Here is a 22,100-nt window from a genome sequence, read left to right as displayed (position 1 = left end):
GCAACTATTTTGTATATTTATTTGTTAAAGTGAACAAATTCTGCATATTTGTCTACTCGTTAAGATCCAGATGCATCCTGTAAACATGCCATTGCGTAATGTCCGAAATGCAATTCTAGAATCATTCGATGAAACCTTTCTGAGCACCTGGAGCATAGCTGTTCGAAAACATTCGTTCAACGTACATACTGCAACAGTAAGTTTCCTAGGAATAAAATTGAGGTAAGTTAAATCCTTGAATCATCATTTTTGTTATCACACGTGAAGAGAAAATAGAGCTATAAGAAGCATTGGAGGAAGGGAGTTCTCAATTAAGAGAAAAACGGCAAAAACCCGAGTCAAATACACTACGAATTTCATTTATGGATTTCAGAACTATAAAAAAGTGTTTAAATTTGTGAAAATCATTTTAAAATAATGCCGTAGATTTTAGTTTGTTTTATTAACTGAAATGTCATAATTAAACAAGGTACATCATTTTCCAATAATTACACATGAGAATCCTCAAACAACCATAATATATAATCATAAGATACAACGTAATTTTGTTCAACATTTTTTTAATCTTAACACAATTTCATTGTAATGATCATTCTTATCAATTCATAATATTGAAATTGGCATCCTTGAATTAACAGTTTTTTCTTTTCCAGAAAACTCTAAAGTTCAACCTGGTACTGGAATGTTTAAACATGTTACATTAAAAATAGTGACATGGAGCTTGCTTCACCTACAGCCGAATTACGTGGATAATTCAACCTGCTTCCAATGTCTGGAAGAACTGTAGGCGGATTATCAGGGTTTAATAATTTAGACAAGAATGGGCCCATCTCTTCATATGTGAACAACCCTGTCTGGATCACATTATCCAACTCTCTTGCTGACATCACACGAAACCTGATAGAAATGAAAATATCTGTCAAAAAGCTTCTTAATTCCTCTCTTATCACTTGAATCTTTTGCTTTGCAAATCGGTTCAATCCCCAGTTATGAACAGCATCGAACAGAGAATATTCAGAACGAAGTGTTAGAGTCTCTTTACTTGCGATGAACTTCACGGTTTCTTTTTGACAATTTAAGAAATCAAGAGATCTGATGATGGTCTCCGTGTGTCCTTCGATGATGTTCAGACATCTACACAGAAGATGTTCTAATTTATTATGATTGGCAAATTCATAAACTCTGCAAACACATTCGTTCTCAACTGTCGTATATGCTAATAAATATTCTAAGCTTTTATCTTTAAGAAACAGCAATTCGTAGTTGTTTGCAACAGCATAAACATTCATGGCTGTATCTATCGAATGAATGGAAACTTCATCTGTGTATATGTACCTGAAAAAGAAATGTTGTAGGAAATTACAATAAGAATATACAGAATATGCAAGAAGCTATGTAGGGAGAATTACAAAGAAACCTCACTTGATCATAATATAGAATGCTTCTGCTGTGAATTCAGGAACTATTATTTGGTACTGTTGTATGGGAGAACTAGTAAACAAGGCTTCAAAAACAGGACTTCGAAGTACAAGCAGCAGTTTATGAGCTTTGATTTCTACTATTTGGTCACCTTTATCGAGTATGAAGGCCACATCGGCGTATCTTGGAGTCTTCATTAAATTTTGTAATACCTCTTTCATTGTCTCCATGAGCTATTCTGCAACAAAGACAGATTTAAATCATATGTCATCTGGGATTTCTCTTTGGTATTTCACCCAATCAGAAATATTAAAATGTTCATTTATATATTCAAAATTAATTTACTTTTTTATCTTGTAGTATAAAAAAAATCGAATAAAATGTAACAGCACATATAACTATATACTGTATAGTCATATTCAGAGTTAAACCTCTATAGAGATAAACAAAATCAGAATTCACTGTTGGGATTTTTGCTTCAAGGAATTTTTTGTTTTTGATTTCAAGTAAGACTTAATTTTGGTAAACTTTTTTTCTTTTTTTTTTTTGCCACATTCAAGCGATGTTAAATTTATCTGTTGAATTAACTGGGTTCCTAAGTCCAGCTCACTGTATTTGTATACAAATTTTGCTGAGAGATGCAACATACAGTATATTTCTCGTACGATTTTTGGTATAAAGACATGGAAAATGGTAGCTATAAAAATATTTATTAGTTTAACACTCTACCAGTAATTAACGGCTAAGTAGTTACAGTTAAGCACAACGAAAGTTGTAGAAGACATTACATGCGAGGCCAGGTGGTTTTTGAGATTTTTTGATAAAAGACGACAAGAACTGGTGCAAGATAATTGCTCGATTTTTCTTACATTGAGCTGCTTACATAAAATAGATATTTCATCAAGTTAAAAGACACACACACACACACACACAAATTTTTCTCTTACTGTCCTCGGAACATTCTTTTAACCACATTATCACAAAATGTGTTAATATGTACTTATCTTATTTTTTGACAAGTTAACTATTTCTTTATATTCGCTTGTATTTATAAGTTAGCTATTTCTTTATATATAAATTTTCCAACAGACTAATGCGAGATAAAAAGGTGTTTATCATATGAATGTTTGTGCAATTGACCTTTAACTCTCTTATCAGACAACTAAAGAATGCAATGAGAAACGCCATGGCAATTTCTGGATATGTCTTCATTTACAGGATATGCTGTAGACCAAGTCATAAAGCCTTGTTATTGAAGCACATAATTCAGTGTGGTAGACCTTAAGTTTGATTATTTGTGTAACATTAAGTATACTTATATGTATAATTAAGATCTGTAAACAACACGAAACATCTCGTTGCACTTACCTTTCGATGCTACTGGGAAATAGCAAACTATACTTAGAATTGGTAATCCTTAATTGTGATAACACACTTTGTAAAGCTTTTTGTTAATTGTTATACAATAAGTTTTAGCTGGTAATTTAACAGTCCGTATAATACATCATGATATCTCGAACTAGACTCAACAAACATAAAACACGTAATAGATAGATGGCGCTTTTTAAATCAGTACTAGCGAGGTGATCTTTTCACTGTCAAATGAAGTTGTATTAGTGCGATAAGTTAAACAAGATTGGTTGCACTCGAGATATGCAATCTTTATATCTTTACACACACACACACACACACACACACACACACACACACACACACACACACACACACACACACACACACACACACACACACAAATAATAGATAATAAAATTTCTTTTAAAATACGAATATAAGCCTTGACCTTAGAAGTTTTTATAAATATTTATAAAATATTTATTTTATTATAAATATTTATTTATAATAAAATAAATAATATTTATTTATTATAAATATTTCACGATATTTAGATATGTTATTTATTTCGAATGAAATTAATTTAATTTATATATATTTTAAACTGAACTTTCGTTTTTGAATTATTTATGCTTTTACGCCTATATTAAGATAATAATAATGATTTTTTCTTTTACCTTATTCAATCTGTAGGATTCTCTTAAGTACAATTTGTAAATTGTACTTAAGTGCAATATATTCTTATGAAGTCAGTGGACTTTTCATGTAGAAAAAAAAAAAAAAAAAGAAAAGTGATAACTGCGTGAATGGTTCAGTACCACCATCCTGTAGAACAAGACAAAATTAGGAATAAAATATGAGAGCAAATTTATCATATCTGTTCGATTCATTTCTTCTACTCAGAGCCGACCACTAGATACCATCTAACACGCACGCAAGGATTCTTGGCATAAATTACATAAGGTTGCGCGGTCGCGACGCATTGTCATCATTAGTTGTCATCATTGTCATCATTAGTTCATTCACTAATCAATGAATTTTAAATGCCCTTGTAGAGTAATTTAATGGTTAGCAAGACCCTTCTGGATACAGTATAGGTATACTATATATAGTTTTTAGTTTTTAATAAATTGCGGATCCAAAATGCTATAAAACGTCATGTCTCATTATTACCATGGGTTGACTATGAGTTACGTAATCCTGGAATCCAACACAAGAGACCATTGCTGTTTATTTTTTTTTTCAAGACACTTCAAACCTCCGATGAGCAGAGAGAGAGAGATAGTTTTATACTGTGAAAAGTCATCTGCTTCTTAAATATATCACAGTGGGAAGGATCTTCATTTATTTGAGAAAGAATCTTGAACTATCTAAAACTCAACATGTACTTATTTTAAATTAAGGGGATATAAAATCCACATTGTTTCAAAACCGAATAAGAAACTCAAAGATTGGAATCAGAGAGTTTCATGCCGAATATATAGTAAACTATAAAGTATCGGCGACACTAGCGTGAGCTAATGCAAGTGACTCTAGTACGTAGTACTATACCGGACAACTCGTTGCAAAGGTGGAGAAAGTTCAGATCGCTATCTTTAGGTATTTTCCATAATGTAAAAACACATTTCCTAGGAAATGTATGCTGTTATTACATTATGGAGGGAGGTCACTACCCAGACCGGTTTCAGCCTTATGAATAAGTAAAGCCGTCTTCTCTAAAAATTCGGACGATCCCTAGACCACTCAATCGTGGGCGAAAGACCGTCCATCTCAGCGTTGGCTCCACTCAGTGATGGCCTTCCACCCACACGCCACCACCGAGCAGAACCACTCAAATTCCAAAGAAAGCATTCACCGACAAAGCCCCTCACCGGGCCGTGCCGGAAAACACTTTCCCCGGAGACTCAAATTGCTCCCTTAAGGCAAAAACCTTAAGAGAGCGAACTCATAATAGCCCCCACCGGTTTCAGCCTTTTTTGAGGCTTCATCAGCGAGTAGCTAGACCATAATACCAAAGTGTATAGTGAAACGAACTTATGTACTCTGCTATACGAGTTTCCAAAGAGGTGCAACCATTAAGTTATTTAAATATAAAGAGCTAATAAGCTTCATTTCGGCGATATAAACAATATTTTAAATTAAGGGGATATAAATCCACATTGTTTCAAAACCGAATAAGAAACTCAAGATTGGAATCAGAGAGTTTCATGCCGAATATATAGTAAACTATAAAGTGTAAACAATAAACTATAAACGTAATGGTTGCACCTCTTTGGAAACTCGTATAGCAGAGTACATAAGTTCGTTTCACTATACACTTTGGTATTATGGTCTAGCTACTCACTGATGAAGCCTCAAAAAAGGCTGAAATCGGTACGGTTTCAGCCTTTTTTGAGGCTTCTCCGAAAGTGTTCTCCGGCACGGCCCGCTGAGGGGTTTTGTCGGTGAATGCTTTTCTTCGGAATTTGAGCGGTTCTACTCGGTGGTGGCGTGTGGGTGGAAGGTCATCACTGAGTGGAGTCAACGCTGAGATGGACGGTCTTTCGCCCACGATTGAGTGGCCTAGGGATCGTCCGAATGTTTAGAGACGGCTTTACTTATTCATAAGGCTGAAACCGGTCTGGGTAGTGACCTCCCTCCATAATGTAATAACAGCATACATTTCCTAGGAAATGTGTTTTTACATTATGGAAAATACCTAAGGACAGCGATCTGAACTTTCTCCACCTTTGCAACGAGTTGTCCGGTATAGTACTACGTACTAGAGTCACTTGCATTAGCTCACGCTAGTGTCGCCGATACTTTATAGTTTACTATATTCGGCATGAAACTCTCTGATTCCAATCTTTGAGTTTCTTATTCGGTTTTGAAACAATGTGGATTTTATATCCCCTTAATTTAAAATATTGTTTATATCGCCGAAATGAAGCTTATTAGCTCTTTATATTTAAATAACTCAACATGTACGTTTTTTTTCTTATTTCATGGGGCACTAAATTTCACACACAGAGCTTTATCAAAATGTTTCGCTAAATAAGTTACAATAGTCAACTACATTTAGCTTATATCGATATCTTAGGGGAATTATTAAATGATTAATCAATGAATGATAAATATATCCAAAATAGAGAAGATAATGACCACAGTTCATTCCAGAGTCCCGATGATTATCAAGACAATGGGCTTGTTTTTTATTACACTATCAGTATACATACTGTATATATGTTGTGTGTGTGTGTGTGTGCTTGTTTGGACTGCTAATTTGACCGAAGACTCTCATTATCTGTTCTTGGCAAGTAACACATGAACTTTGAATAACGTTGTATAAGAAGATATGCATTGTAGATGCACATCGTAATAATTGGGAACAGTTTACATATTTTTACTAATAACAATAACAAATAATTTATAGTTATTTGTATTATTATTTGTCATAGTTTAATATTGAACTTAAGTAAAACAATATACACTATGTTGAAAAAAGTATTTAGACACCTCACGTGCCATGGAAATTTAGGATCCTACCAAATACAAATATTCAGTGAGTGACTGCATAAGTCTGGTAATAAAATGTAGGATGTGCTGCATGTTTTGCACTGTACTCGATAGCAAAATGCCACGTTGAGCTGAACTGACAGACTTCCAACGTGGGATGGTGGTGTCACATCAGTGGCCTCTGTGACCTTGGTATCCGTCTCAGTATATCGAAATCCACCATTGCTTATGTCATTCGTGTATGGAGAGTTGATTGTACTACCACAACAGGAAAACGCCCTGGGAGATCACTGACACTCACAGACAGAGATCGAAGTGCTTTGTCTCAGATCATCATGGCCTCATAGTCCGAGTTGCTTCAGCCGTAAATCCAAATAAACCAAACCCACCTGTCTCAGAATGCTCGAGCATTCTGCACATCTACACCGCGGTCGTCGCGGTCAACTGGAAAATGCTGCCGGAACATCTGTCAGCATTAGAACTGTCCGCATCGAGTTGCATGCCTTTGGTTACCACGGCAGAGCTGCTGCGAACAAGCTATACATCACTCCTCTCAAAAAGACGTTTTGACCAGTGTCTTTCACACCGTTCCTGGACTGTACATGATTGGAAAAGGGTTCTGTGGAGTAAAGAATCACTCTTCCAAATGTTTCACTCTGATGGTCATGTTTGGATCTGAAGATAACCCCAGGAATGGTTTCGGCAGGACTGTATCATTCCAACTGTCAACTTTGGGAGCGGTTCGGTAATGGTATGGAGATGTTCCGTTAGATGAAGCTTGGTGTATTGGTGGACATGCCTAAAACCATATCATCTGATGGCTATCTGTAAAACGTCATGCTTCCGACGATGTAGAAGTACTTCGGATGTGACCCTTGCATGTTTCTGCACGACAATTCTCCATCCATGCCATACTAGACTGCGTGTCAAACAACGTTGAAGTGTTGGACTGGCCAGCTCAGAATCCAGATTTGAACGCCATCGAACATCTCTGGGACGATTCCTAATTCGCTCCACATTACAGCTTCCGTCATCAGCATCAGAAATGGGAGTAGCTTTGAACGAGGAATGAACCAATATGATGCAAAGCCATAATGCATTATGGCTTTGCATTATGGGATACTGAGGGAAGTGATGAGAAGTTACACCACTTTTGCCACGAGTTGCCCCACTCCTGAAAGATACTTCACGCGCAAACTTTGTAGCTCATAGCTCATAGTTCTTCTAGTTCACTGCTTGATAGTTTTTTTTTTATTAGTGTATTTCTTAAACAGGGACAAAAAAGCAAGTGTGTAATGTCAAAAGATCATTGACCACATTGTAATACCGAAATTCCTCATAAGTGTTTAAATTATCACCTGGTCAAATGCCGAGAAATGACACTCAGGTGTCCTTACTGCAAAACAATTGTCGGAAAAACGTACACCGAATAAAGTTGCTATATTGTTATATCATGTGATCACGTTTCTTTTAATAATATATATATATATATATATATATATATATAGTTTTCCTGTATAGGACATGAATTTTATCCTTCGATGTGTGCTTACCGCTCCCTTTATTAAATGCATGAAGTAGTTTTAAAAAGTTGCTTATTCGGTCTCTGGAACTGGGTTTCCTGACTATACACAAAAAATAAATCTTAAAATATATAAAAATAAACAAATAAAAATAAAAAAAATCCTTAGCTTAGATATGGTGCTAATGTAAGTTTACAATATTTCCTGGTTAGGATCTTTATCATTAAAAACAACATATTTATATTTCATTTTTAAATTAAATCGCTGAATATGTTAATATACACCCTGTAAAATAGAACTAAAAGTTATTCTGTTTTACTTTATACAGAAACACAAGAATAGATGTGATTATGCCTTAGGAGCTGCCAACAGTGCAATGTTATGGTGAAACGCAAAAGCTTGCGACAGCATATGAAATTTAAATGTGGTAAGGTGAATTTGAAGATTCCTTCCTTGGTATGCCAAGAAAGAAATACTTTGTCGTAGGTATCAGTACATGTGTGTGTGTGTGTGTGTGTGTGTGTGTGTGTGTGTGAGAGAGAGAGAGAGAGAGAGAGAGAGAGAGAGTGATTTTACTAATATGTAATCATCTTAAGAATAAAATTAGTTAGTTGTATTCATGGGGTTTTTGCTTCTGATTTATCACTAGGAAGTGTACTATGGAATTCTATTTTACTTTTAAGGATATTTTTAAAACGGACAATTATATGTTTTTATTATCAATGTTTTATATTATGTAACACACCTACGAATAGAATTGACAAGAAACACTCACAGGAAGCCCCCAAACACAATGAATGAATGGATGCGGTATTGAGACACTTAAGACAGCTGGATGAAGACTTCACACCAGATGCATTGTATGATAGAGAGCGATGAGCAAACCTAATGATAGCAATTGACCTCAATGGGCCATTAAGCTGAAAGAAGAAGAAAAATATGAAGAACATATACACTGGTTTTCATAGATTAAGGAATAAAGAGAAAAATCGCAATAACTGGGGGAGAAAAGGGAAAAATTAGAAAGTCAGGTACTTTGTGTAAACGAAAAGAGGCTCTGAGACTGGTTATTGTATATAAATGAGCGCGGTATATGCATATGACGGTGTATGCAAATGACACAGCATAAAAACGGACATTTTGGAATCTTTTTCTATTTCATGCCTGGAGTGAGAAGAAGACATTTTATGATATCAAAATTCTTGGATGCGAGACATCATTTAACCAAGGAATTCAGGTAGAGAACCATCATTAGACAAGAGGGTAACCAAAATTAGACGGAGATCGCCAGATGATGGTTCACAGACTGTGGAACCACGTCCATCAGTTACAAACAGCAACCCGGAGATATAATGAAGGAAGGCCACCGCTTACAATTGCGGTCTGTGATCAATGTCTCCTATTATCTGTTCGCCGAAGCAGAATGCTGCCCCCTAGTCATCTGCGATCTGACCTGTCGTCGGCTACAGGAACATTGGTATCTACTTCGATTGTGCCAAAAGGCTTCCCGACGGTGGTCAGTTTGCGTCGCCCTATTCCCACACCACACAACAAAACCTTGGAAATGAGTCAGGCACCACGTCAACTGCATCCAAGAACACACAGACCACACACAAACATTTATATATATATATTTTTTTTTTTTCAGAATTTATTTTTACTTGGTTGTAATATTATTAAAAAACTTTAATCACTGTTACCGAGAGATAAAAAGATGACATGATATGTTTGAAAAGATACTAAAATTTCTCTAGATTCGACAATCTTTCTTTCGAGCTCATCATAGCACACATAGATGTTAGAAGTTCGATTCCAGTTCACAATGTGTTGGCGGCATTCGTCTGAGTTAACTGAAAAGAGAACGTGACTAGAGAGAGCGCTGGCTCTAGTCCTGTTATAGGAGATATCTCTACGGTGTTCATCCAAACGTAGAAGGATGGATTTAGCAGTTTGGCCATAGTATTGCTTTCCACAATCACATAAAATGTTGAACACTCCTGGAAACTGAGTTGGAAGATGTTTCTCTTTAGGTTTACTAAGTATTGAAGGAAGTTTTGGGAGCGTAGTGAAGCAAGTTCTGAAGTTAAACTTCTTGAGAATTTTTGGCAGTTTGGGTGAAAGAGAGCTGATGTAAGGCAAGGAGATGAAGGTTCTTGGGGAAGAAGGATCTTCAGAAATAGTTGAGTGCCTGGGGCAAAGAAATTTGACAATTTTCTTAGTAGAGGAACCATTATTAATAAAAGTTTTTTTTAAGAAAAAGAAGTTCATTTTCAATTTTTGTTTCTTCTGAAAGTAACGATTTGGCTCGGTGAGCTAAGGTGGAAATAATACCAAATTTGTGATGGGAGGAAGCATGAAGACATCTATCAGTATGAGAAGGCTTTCTAAGAATTGAGATTTTAATGCTCTCAGCACATCTGGTAAGTTTCAGGTCTAGAAAGGGAAGCAGTCATCGGATTCCAGTTCGAAGGAAAAAGAGATTTTTTCATGACACTTGTTTAGGTGGTCTAAAATTAAATTGAGGTTGTTGACACCATCTTCCCAGATGAGGAAAATATCATCAATATAGCGATACCAGAATTTTGGTTTAAGGTGGAAGGAGTTAATAGCTTTTTCTTCAAAATCGTTGAGAAATATATCTGCGAGAATCGGAGTGAGCGGGTTTGTGTGACTGTTGAAGAATTTTTTCTCCGTTGAAATCATCGCAAGTGCATTTAACCCATCCTGATTCAGAGTGCTCCTCAGAAATGTTTTTATTCTCTTTAATGTTGAAAAATAGTGTTCAGGCTCTGATGTAGTCATAGGAATTGTCAAGAGAATTTTTATTAATACAGTAATTTCACTAAGAACACAATCAAAATTACTTTCTGTTATACATTTTAACAACTCCATTAATTTACAATAATCATGCATATCGGGTCTACTGTACAATACTCTATGAACACTGTACTACTGGCGCAAACTGCATATAAACAATAGTGGAACTGCGCGACGGACAGTGCCGCATTGCATTAATAGCTCGCATCTCACTATGACGTGCATATGTTTGCACGCGTAGCAATATGACACTGTGGTAAACACAGTGCTGCTAGCGTCCTCCTAAGTGCTACAAGATGGATTTTTATTATTTTTTATACAAAATAAGAGAATTGTATAGGATTGTTGATGATAAAATTAAATATTACAAGCAAATCTAAATAAATTAATAAATATATTTATATATCGAGAGAAATTGGGGGTGCTGCAGTTCCGCAGTGCCTATGCACGAGCCGCTCCTGAATAATAATAATAAAACTCACTGAAGACTAACTGTTTGAAGTGAGTTTTCTTTTTGAAAGGTCCCGAAGTAGCATTCAGTAAAGAGTAGGTGGTCGCTTCGCGCTGGGTTGTTATCGTAACGATAAAAGGGAATTCCCCACCCTCTTTCTTTTGAAAATATCACTTCACATCGCTCTGCGCATGATAGCATGATTGTCTTTTTGATGTATTGCATTATCAGGTGCATTTCGAATTACTCGCAAATATTTGTGGGCCATATTTCAATTGAACGCTTGAATAGTAAATGTCTGGCAACCATTTTGTTCTAGAGTTCTCACAGTTAACAGTCATAGCACTACATTGCGAATTATGTCGGTAAAGCAAACATAAAACCAACGACTGAGAGATAAAAATAACAGATAACAGTCTTTGATAATTCTCTTTGTATAACATGTGGTTGAGATTATTTCATCGTGGTTTACGTAGAAGAGAAGCTGCTGATTTCTCTCTGTAAGTGACATAGTTTTAGTTGTTTTGAATATCAAGAATAAAACCATTCCTTTTAGTAACAAACGAAGCGATGTTAATAGTAACCAAACAGTAGTAGTAGTATATACTCTTCAGGAATATATCAACGGTAGACAGGTTATGTGCATACATATGTTGTACGCAGATATTATTTCTTACTCTTTCTTCTAGCTATAAGAACACCAAGATAACTGTCAAATGGCAAAGATTCTCCGCTGTTTGCACTGCAACATTGAAATCAATTTTAAGCACTTGAATGATCATCTGACAAGATGTCCAGAATTACACATCCCATGTCCAACCTGCAAATGCATGGTTGAAAAAACTGGCATCGAAGTAAGTCGAATATAGTATTCATTGTAATAACTGATATCACTGTAATAGCTTTTTCTTTTCCTGCTTATATGCATATCGATCTGATTAGTTAATTATACGCATGATATATATATGTATGTTATTTTTATTTTTATTTTTTTCAGAACCATGTGACTTGGTGTAGCGATGTTATAATCGACTGTCCTCAGTGTAAGGTGAGGTTAAAACGCAAACGTTTTAGCTATCATAAGAAACAGATGTGCCCAAAGACATGCGTGAAATATCTGAATTATTCAAAGAAATTTTCCAAGAAATGTTTTGATGTAAGTTTAATAAATCGCTTATTAATATATGAAAATTGTGTAAGTAGTATAATGACTACAATAGCTTCAATTAAAGCGCCCTCCAGTGGACAGAAAACAGTCAAAGGATGAGCTATTTTTGTGACAATACTTCTAGAATATAAAATAAATAAATAAAATAATGGAATAAAAATAATTAGCGATAAATTACTTTGAAGTTAGTGTTCACTGTTTTGAATTCTCTCAACAGATTTACGAAGATGTTTGGAATCCTGAGATTATGAGATGTTCCAAATGTGGAATGATTATCTACAGTGAGGATAAGAAGTTTCATTTGAGTCATGACTGCTTCGAAGACTGTTCTCTTCGCTCCAAACTGCTTCAAAATGGAAATGTAAGTTTGCGATGAAAGCAATCTTTCCAAACGGTAATTCCTTTATTCAATTTAGGCAATTTTCAATTACTTAAATTCAATTACTTAAAAGAGACATTAGTCAAAGTTACTCATGAAAATAATAATCACATCAGATAATATAATGTATGTAATTATCATCATGAGTTGCGCAGTTCCTTATATGTCTCCGCTAGAAAGTAAAAAAATATTATAACGACTTTTTAACTGAAAGTGGTTTAACGTTTTTTAAAATGATTTAAAAAACGAATTTATAATTTCAAAATTATTATTTTTTTCAACATAATCTCTCTTCTCTTAAGACTAATACATTTATTCCAGCGATGCTCCAGCGCCATTATACCATCCTATAGTGGTTCTTAGTAAGATCTGAAAAATATCCCTCTACAGGTGCAATCGCATCTTGATTCGAAGTAAAACGCTGTCCAGTGAGGAAGATTTTTAGTTTTGGGAAGAGATAGAAGTCAGGGGGAGTCAAATCTGGGGAATAGGATGGGTGTTCCAACAATTCATACTGCAGATCCCTTAATTTCCCATTGCCAAAACTATTTTTGTGGGCAGGTGCATTGTTCTGATGAAAGATGATTTTTTTCTTCTGAAAACCGGATCATTTCTCACGAATTTTTTACTCTGGTCTGGTTAAAAGATCGGACTAATATTCTCCTGTTATTGTTTTACCTTTTTCAAGATAATTGATAAACAAATGCCTTTAGCATCCCAAATCACCGCTGCATTGCCCTTGTCTTCTTTGGCGCTTAACAACCACCTTTTGCCCACTGTTTTCAATGCTGTTTGGATTCTGGTGTGTACTGGTGAATCCAAGTCTCATTCATAGTAATAAATCGACGCACAAATTCAGTTTTATTCTTGTTAAAACGCTCCAAGCACTGTTCAGAGATTTTCATGAGAGTGCGTTTTTGATCAGCACGGCACTCCTCTTGCTCAAAGCATTTTCATTTGCCATTCTTCATGCAAAATATACCATACTCGTTCCTTTGAAATGCCTATAGTCTCAGCCATTTCACTAACTTTGACTCGCCGGTCGTGCATTAATCAATGATTTCCAGTGTTGTTACACTTTTTGGACGTCCTTCATGGGATCATCTCCAAGGCTGGTACGGCCACGTTTAAACTCGGTAGCCCATTCCTTAATTGTCAAAAACGAAGGAGAAGAGTGCCCGTAAACTTTTATGAGCTTCGAATAAATTTTTCGTTAAGTCTTCTTTTACAAAGAATTTTATAACCGCACGTTAGTCAATTTTATCTATTTCAAGGGATACAGACAACACTTTGACTTCCGACTATATAAAACCTACTTGATAGAATGACTTGCAATTTCACATGGATGCTTATGACATATGTGGCAACTTAGGGAAAACCTATCTTGCCGATAATGTTGCAATTTATGGTCGAGGCAGAGAACCTATCAGACTCCCCCATATATATATTATTTATATATAGATTATAGTTTCTATATACATATATAGTTTCCTGTAGTATGCATGGAATAATAATTGATATATTGTCCTGGATGCTAGTAGTTTGCAACTGAGATTTAAGTATTGACCATCATCATCATCACATAATCAGCAAATTCCTGATATTTATCCTCATGTATTACATTAAGTTTATATTATTACTATTCCCAATGAACAATTTTCTTCCAAATTATTGTTATTTATCAGTATTATTAGATCTTATAGATAGTCTTCTAAGGCCCGTTTTTACGATATCAATCGCCCTTCATCTTGCACTACCTCTGGGTCTTTTTCCTGCCATTCTGGCAAAGTACACTTTTTTTAGCTAATCTTTCCTCTTGCATTATGTTTAAGTGGCCATACCACCTGAGGCTCTCTTAACACATTCTTGAATGCTAGCAATGTAAGTTATGTTATAAAGCGCCTCCGTAGCGCAATTGGAAGAACGACGGTACATTGCGCCCTTCGATTGGAACAGGCCTAAGTTCGATTCTCGTCGCGACGGGAGGAATCTTTATCTGGTCGATTTCAATCGATGGTGAGTTAGCCGATCTCATACGGAGGTAGCAGGGTTTTTTCTCCCGGAAACTCGGGTTTTTCATCCCGCATACATACAAATCGGCCCTTCAGAACACACGCAATTTACAGACAAAAATTACTAGTTGTGGTGGTGTTGGAGGTGGGCGGTAGATGGCGTTGATTCGTAGTAGAGGTAAGGTGTAGAGACAGTTGAAGATGTCCTCCCGCGATGAGTCTTCGGACTCCTTGGAGGTATTAGGAATAATAATAATAATAATAATAATAATATTCTTTATTTTAATGTGTTTTTTTGCCACTGATGACATGTTTTAAGTTCCTCAATCTTCCTGTGAGCTCTCATATCTATGGTCGCCAATCTCTGATCAAGTGGTTTTATTTCTAACCCAGCTCTTAGGTCCATAAGTAAAAATTACTTTGAACAGTATCTTGCTAATTAGACTAAGACTAATTTCTCTCTTATTCCATATGAATTTATTATGTTTTTTCTACCATACCAGCTGTACTAATTCTGTTGTCTATTTCCATGTTTAATTTCCCATCTTCACTAAAACTGTGCCTAAACAGCTGAAATGTTTTACTTCTTCGAATGGTTTTTCTATTAAAAATGTAATTGATGTCTGATATGCTATTTTCTATTTTAGGACCTTTCTTAGCTCAGTAGATATCAATGATGACACCCTTTTGATGGAAAGAACCGGATTCAAATCCTGTTTAGGAGAAACAGAATTTGCAACTTTTCCGTGTTTGGAGGTAAGTTACCGCTGTCATTCGGAGCCAGCAGGGTTCTTAAACTTGAGATTCAGGATTTTTCATCCAACACAACAGACAAGCTAGCCGAAACAATATACTCGATTTATTGACGCTGGCCTCGTCATTTTAGCTGCTAGTTCTATACGAAACACTATCGCATCCAGCTTATCTACACATGCCGCTACCAAAATGAAGCTTTTATGTAGATTTACGTAAACGTCATTTACGCAGCTTGTATGCAAAATTTTTGGTCGCGTGCACGTCACCACAATGTGTTTTAGGCAACTACTTAAGAATGGTCAGTAATCGTCAAAGTGTTCATCAGACTTTGATGATTAGAGAAAAACAAGAGAAAAACAAGGGTTCGTTCGGAGTTCGATAAAGGGCTTTTTGTGGATGCCCATCCGGCTGAAGCCACCATTTTGAACACATCAGAGCTGACTGGTTTCTCAAAAGCGGGAGATATTCCCGTGTTAATCAATGGAAAGATAACCCACCTTGCTTCTCTAAGAGGCGTAACTATGACCAGATGATAGTCTGTCAGGAAAGAGATAGCGGTCGTCTGAGAAGGATTGTGCGGACAAACAAAACTTACTGTGTGCAGCAATCGACAGAAGCATTTAATGAAGGCTGTCCGACCATTTCTCACCCAATATACGCAGGGAATTCAAGAAGATCGGCGTTAGAAGTCTCATGCCTATGAGTTTCTAATTAAGGTATTGGTATCTGCGATTTTTATAGTTTTCGTCACTTTTGCTGAGTTCTATTCAGAATGTATTTGTTACTCCAGTTATTCAGCACCTAAATACTGGTACCGGAATTATATAGGAGAGTAATATAATCTAAATGAAGTAAAAAGCTGAGATTATGATATCTAGATTTCATATTAGGCCCATTCCGACCTTTTTTCCTTATGTGATACATGTAGATGATGAGAAACAGTGGCGATAGAGTGCATTCTTGTTGTATACCTTCTTTCACACCTAACCACCTTCCGTTACTTTCTTCAGTTCTAACCGCTGACTTACACTTAAATGAATTGTAGTGCGAATAGTTCGATATAATACTGTTTACTTCATATAACTTAAGCATTTCGTCACATACTCCAATCCACTGCAAACTTAAGCACAAATCCTTGTTATAATTCCATGGTTTCTCCAGTAATTGTCTTAAAGCGATAATCTGATCCATATAACCATTATATGGCCTGAATCCAGCTGTTTTCTAAGATTCTCTTTCAAAAAATTTTCTTAGCCTCTTCGTAAGCATTCTTGGCTAAATTTTTCCTAGTATTCAGGTTCTATTCCCCCTTTTACAGGCACAGTAAAACTTTTAAACATCCATATATCAGGATTTCTGGTCGACTGCTATCTGCCTTTCCATATTTCACGGAAACACACGGTCTTGCAGTCTTCATAGACAAACATAGACAAAGAACTGCAGATGCCGCAATCAACTGTAAGTGATGCTATGAAACAACAGCACAATGGCGACTGTGTAGGGATGATATTTGACGACATGAGTGCTGAAAAATATGACTGGCCAGCATAGAGCTCTTTTCTCAACCCCCATCATCTGTGGGATAAATTGGAACGCTGATTGTGATTAGTTCGAATCGTTTGACATCATTGGCTGACGTAATTAATATCCTAAGAATGCAAACGAATTACTGCAGCAACGTATCAGAATCTAGTCGAAGCCCTACCAGAAGATTGAATGCTGTTATAACAGCAAAGGGTGGACTAACTCCATATTAATATCTTTCATATTAAAGAGAGAGCTGAGATGAGCAGACGACTCGATATTTTTGATCAGGCGGCGTATGATACTCTAAAAAGTGTTTATTTATTTATTTTTATTATTTATTGATGTATTTATTTATTTTTGATATACAGAAAAAAATTAGCTAACACCTTAAATAAAAAGATAGGCGAGGCAGTTTTATCCTGAAACTGAGTGGGAAGTTCGATCTTCACTGGTAACCAATCAGAGATAGCTGGCCCAAGGCTATCACTAATTAAGCAGCACGCACTAAAGAGACAGCTGAACAAGTGCCGCCATCTCTTGGTCCCTAAACCTAACACAATATATTTAATGTCAGAAATAGTGCGGATTCAACTGTCGATTTTCTTGAGTTTCCGGGAGAAAAAATCCGCTTGCCAGTGCCAGAGATCGACTAACTTGGGAACCGGGTTAGTCGATAAAAAATTTTAAAAAATTCCTCTAGTTGCCGAGTAGATTTGATACCAAGACTTTCTTCGTGCGGTCGAGTGCTGTGGTGTGCAAAAGCCACACCTACTTTTTTTTTTTTTGCAAGAAAAAAACAACTTTATTAACAACTGTTGCAATTATTTACATCATAATGAATTATACATACAATATGTATATCGAAATAAGGTTGTTATACGATCATTTCAATCGAAGTTTCATCTGTTATATTACAATGTTTTCAATACCTTACTGCTCACTTACAATGTCTTGACTTCCTTCATTTATAAACAGGAAGTCTCATAACTGGCAGTTACATATACATTATTTTCTGTTATATTAATTAAGTTGAGGTATTTTTCAGCTTTGTTAGCTTTTTTTCCCCTCTCAGTTGGGTTTAAGACTGTTTCTTTTTCTTTCTTCCTTTTTTTTTAAGGAATGCGCAGTAAATTATATTTAAATACCATATATATCATACTTATTATATATATTTCACATATACTCTACAAAATCAATTATATATGCCATCTGTGCAGCGAAATAACATTCATATACAATCCTATGCGGAATTTATTCTATTTTATATTATAAGTAGCTGTTATAGTCATATACATAGTTTTCAAATATATTCTGGAATCTTAGTTTTTCTTATAGTTTTTTTTTTTTCGTTAAATATGAAGCACTGAGTTCGCTGTTTCCGTTGAGATAGGGGATCGCTCTTTTTCCTGCGGTGGACTATCTGGTCCACATGATTCAGGCGCTGTTTCTTCGGATGGAAGTGGGGAGCTAGGAAATTTTCTTCCGATTGGCCTTATTTCCACCGGGAAGTGATGATGGTGTCGTTCTGTTGTTGGCTGGATGGATTGCTCATCTGATGTAAGATTGGAGGTTAAGTGTGCCCATTCCTCTGAAGCCATTCTTCTAGACTGGATTGAACTGGTGATCGCTTCCTAGATGTAGTTTCGATATGGTTCCGGGAATGTCTTCTCTTCCATACACATGGTCGCACCTGTGCGCCCAAATTGCGTACATCGTTAGGATTTTAACTGTTGTTTGCACCCTGTTTATATGTTTTCCTTTTAGTCAGAATAATATTTCCTCGTTGATTAGTTGGATTTCAGGAAGCATCTTTTAACAGCTTTGTAAGTTACTTCCGCTTCTTTGCAATATATCATTAGGTGGTATAGTGTTTCCGGTTCCCGGCAAAATTGACATGTTGCATGCCCTTCAAGAGGTGTACCTTTAGCCACTATCCCCACGTCTTGTTTGGGAAGCAGGCATGGTGTACTTTAAAGAAGAAGGTTTTATATCTCAGATTTATTGGTAGCTTGAAGACATTGCTTATTACAGGACTGAGCGTAATTTGTCCTCTTCTTAATTCTCTATGTTGTGGTATGGAAAAGGTTGTTCCAATTAGTGTGTAGTATGTTGCTTTTGTTTTTTGACTTATTAAGGTTTCAGTGCTGATGCTCTCTATCACAAATACGTATCCCTCCGCCATCTCTGTAAACATCCTGGGAACTCTTCCGAGAATCTCTGGCATTGTGCTGATTATTCTGTGTGGAAGTCATTTCTGTCGGAATGCTATTGCATATCCGTGGTATGACTTAGTGTTTGCTCTTTCTGCGATCTTCGCTGTGTTGATAATTGTTTTTAAGTGGATATTAAGTAGACCTAGACTTCCGGCTTCTAATCTGTGAAAGAGTGTTGTTCTCCTCATTGGTTCGTACCGAGAACCCCAGATATAGGTGGCGCACAGTCTGCCCACTTCCCATGGTACGGGATGTTGTTTACTTTGTATCAGAGGCGAGAGAGTAAATATATGTTGCATATTCTTGCTTTTCCTCTCACAGATAGTTGTGTTGGACGCATGGTATTTATTTTCCGCGCAACAGCTGCGTAGAGTTCTTTCCAGTGTTCTTCATACGTTTCTGGGCCGCCTATTTTAACTCCCAGAACCGGTAAGTATTTTTGAATTCTTTTGCTGGAAGAATCTCAGGGTTCTTTTTCCATTTTCCTATTAGCATGCAATGAGATTTACTCACGTTTACTTTCAGGGCAGAAGTTCTTGCAAACGCCTCTAGTAATTTCATTGACTCTTCTATTGATGTTTCCGTCTATAGTGTTAACGTGATGTCGTCAGCATATATGCCAAGACATTCGCTTGGGTCTCCCGGTGAATGTTTGTTCCTTTGATTTCTCTGTTGGAATCGATCGCTCTGATGACTGGTTCTAGTGCAAGGATGAAGAGGGCCAAGGATGAAGTGCAAGGATGAAGAGGAGACCCCTCTCCTTGTTTCTCTGAGCATTTCAATTTAAATGATGTGGATAGCTTCTTATTTACGAGTACTTGACTTTCTGCATTCTCGTAGAACGTTTGCAGCCAGTTCCTAAATTTTGGGTCAAATCCCATTTCCTCTACAATTTTGAATATATACACGTGGCTTATGGTGGCAAATGCCTTTTCTATATCCAGGCTTAGTAGGACACAGGGTTTGTTGGTCAGAGTATAGTACTCATATATTGATCTTAAATGAGTAATTGTGTCTGCTATGTTTCTGCCCTTAATTGCACAGGTCTGTGCGGGAGATATTAATTTCTGTAGGTACTTCTGTATTCTATTAGACAGGATTTTTGAGATAATCTTGTAGTCGGTGTTTAAAAGAGTCATCCTTCTGCATTGCTTTGTGTCTTTTTCTCTGTATCTGAAGTTTTCGGGATAATTGTGGTGTACCCTGTGCTGAATCTGTCTGGATTTATTTGTGTTTCGTATATTTCTTGCGTCATTCTCATAATAAATGCTCGAATTTTTGAAAGCAGTGCTTGTAAAATTCGCTTGTAAGACCGTCTTCTCCTGGGGATTTCTTGTCTGGTAAATGCTTTACTGTTTGTCTGAATTCTGCTGCTGTTATCGGGACATACATTTCTTCCGCCTCCTGCTGGGTTATCCTAGGTATGAAGGAGAGGAATTTGTTCCGCCTCTTCTACTAAGCTACACAAGCTCTTATTTTTAAAATGTATTTATTTATTTACATGTATTTATTCATAAATAAATAAATAAATAAATAAATAATAATAAAAATAAATACATTTATTTTTTATTATTTATTGATAATATTTATTCATTTTTATATTTATTTATTTTTATTATTTGTTTATTAATTAATTTGTGATGTTGATTTATTTATTCGTATTTATTTTTTGAATGCCAGTTATATATTAAACATGAATATGAGAAGAAATAAATTTATTACTTTTCATTTTAAAAATATTGGCTTTGCTTTAATTCCCCTAATTCTTTTTGAAAGTAAAACGCTATTTTGAGAGTTAACGCATGCGTAGTATACAAGATGCGAGATTTCTGGCAATCTACATGCGCATTGTTGAAACGAAAAAAAAAAAAATCCATTACTAATCGTCATTTTATTTGCTTTAACAGAAACAGAAAAAAAAGAAATTCAAGATTAAATGGCCAAACTGCATTAATGCTTTACCGGGACAACCTCTAGGAACGGGAAAGACATGTCCTGGCTGTTCAAAAATAATTCGAATCGAAGCATTTGAAGTACGTTATAACGTGTCTGCTTTAAAATGTGATACAATCATTGTTATAATTAATACTGCAACGTGTAACTGATATTGCATTTTGCTTAGATGAATTTAGTAAAGATGTGGTCATGCTAAATGTAACTGAACGGAAATGAAAGTTTTTATTTCAGCATTCTAAAGTTAATTCATAATATTACTTACTCGAACTATTAAGATATTTTAGATGCGTCGTTTCTGAGACTGTTGTTTGTTTGAATAGGCACATATAGAGATCTGTGAAGTGAACAAGGTGTGCTGTGTGTACTGTAATACCAATATCTTTGCCAAGTGTTTACTGGAACACATCGCCAACGCATGCCCAGGAATGGAAAAATGTCCCAATTGTGAACTGAAATTTAAAAAGAGTGATATCGACGTAAGTATATTATTATTATTATAACTATTTTAATAAAGAGTCTAATAGTGCCTTAGATTTTGGCGGAGTTTTGGGAGGATGGTGAGGGGGGGGATTAAGTAAATATATATATATATATATATATATATATATAATATGCAGATATGCTGTGGAGCAAGTTGCAGAATCCTTGCTGGGGATCATAAATTAATACTTAGGCCTCCATGTGGTGAAAACGTTGATTGTAAAGGACCTTCTTCATTTTGGTGCGTACTGAGTTTAAGACAAAGGGCCGATAGCTTGATGGCTGAATTTTATCTCTCATTTCTTTTAGGCCCATGCATGCTAAAGATTTGTTTCTATGCTGATGAATAGGCACAGAGCAGATGAGCAAATCAAAATCATGACAATTATTATTGGATTTTCTCCTTAATTCTGGAAAAAAGTTTTCTCTTTCTCCAGATTTTTTTTGTCTCCCATTCACGAAAAATTTAAATCTGTTGTAACATCAGCACCACAGAGAGGATAAGGATGGTTTCTATTTTTTGTTTCTTGTATTATTATTATTATTATTAT

At 35.8% G+C, this 22,100-nt stretch overlaps 2 protein-coding genes across 3 annotated transcripts in view; one reads left to right on the top strand and one right to left on the bottom strand.

Annotated features, from left to right (window-relative positions):
• Positions 1-423: 423 nt before the first annotated feature.
• Positions 424-2,971, bottom strand: LOC150106089 (BTB/POZ domain-containing protein 6-like). 2 transcript variants are annotated; one of them, XM_090393840.1, is made up of 3 exons: positions 2,788-2,971; positions 1,423-1,652; positions 424-1,335 (listed from the first exon to the last, which is right to left on the bottom strand). In XM_090393840.1, the coding sequence occupies exons 2-3, from the start codon at positions 1,647-1,649 to the stop codon at positions 696-698; spliced, it is 867 nt and encodes a 288-aa protein (XP_090249966.1). In that variant the 5' UTR covers positions 1,650-1,652; positions 2,788-2,971; the 3' UTR covers positions 424-695. The 2 variants fall into 2 exon arrangements, with proteins under 2 accessions (XP_090249966.1, XP_090249965.1); XM_090393839.1 differs by having other exon boundaries at positions 1,423-1,657; positions 2,788-2,968.
• An 8,489-nt stretch (positions 2,972-11,460) lies between these two features.
• LOC150106088 (uncharacterized) overlaps positions 11,461-22,100 on the top strand; it is a 58,472-nt gene continuing 47,832 nt past the window's right edge. Inside the window, exons 1-5 of the mRNA XM_090393838.1 lie at positions 11,461-11,558; positions 11,748-11,912; positions 12,056-12,214; positions 12,444-12,587; positions 21,390-21,545. Of these exons, the coding sequence (XP_090249964.1) occupies positions 11,775-11,912; positions 12,056-12,214; positions 12,444-12,587; positions 21,390-21,545 (597 nt within the window). The 5' untranslated portion in view covers positions 11,461-11,558; positions 11,748-11,774. The remainder of the gene's footprint in view (positions 11,559-11,747; positions 11,913-12,055; positions 12,215-12,443; positions 12,588-21,389; positions 21,546-22,100) is intronic.

This window comes from Typopeltis vanoorti, chromosome 6, assembly GCF_054136105.1.
Source record: "Typopeltis vanoorti isolate ZY-2024b chromosome 6, IOZ_Tvanoo_1.0, whole genome shotgun sequence".
In the NCBI taxonomy this organism is placed as follows: Eukaryota; Metazoa; Arthropoda; class Arachnida; order Uropygi; family Thelyphonidae; genus Typopeltis; species Typopeltis vanoorti.
The sequence above is the reverse complement of the archived record's forward strand: the minus strand, read 5'-3'. Positions and strand labels throughout refer to the sequence as shown.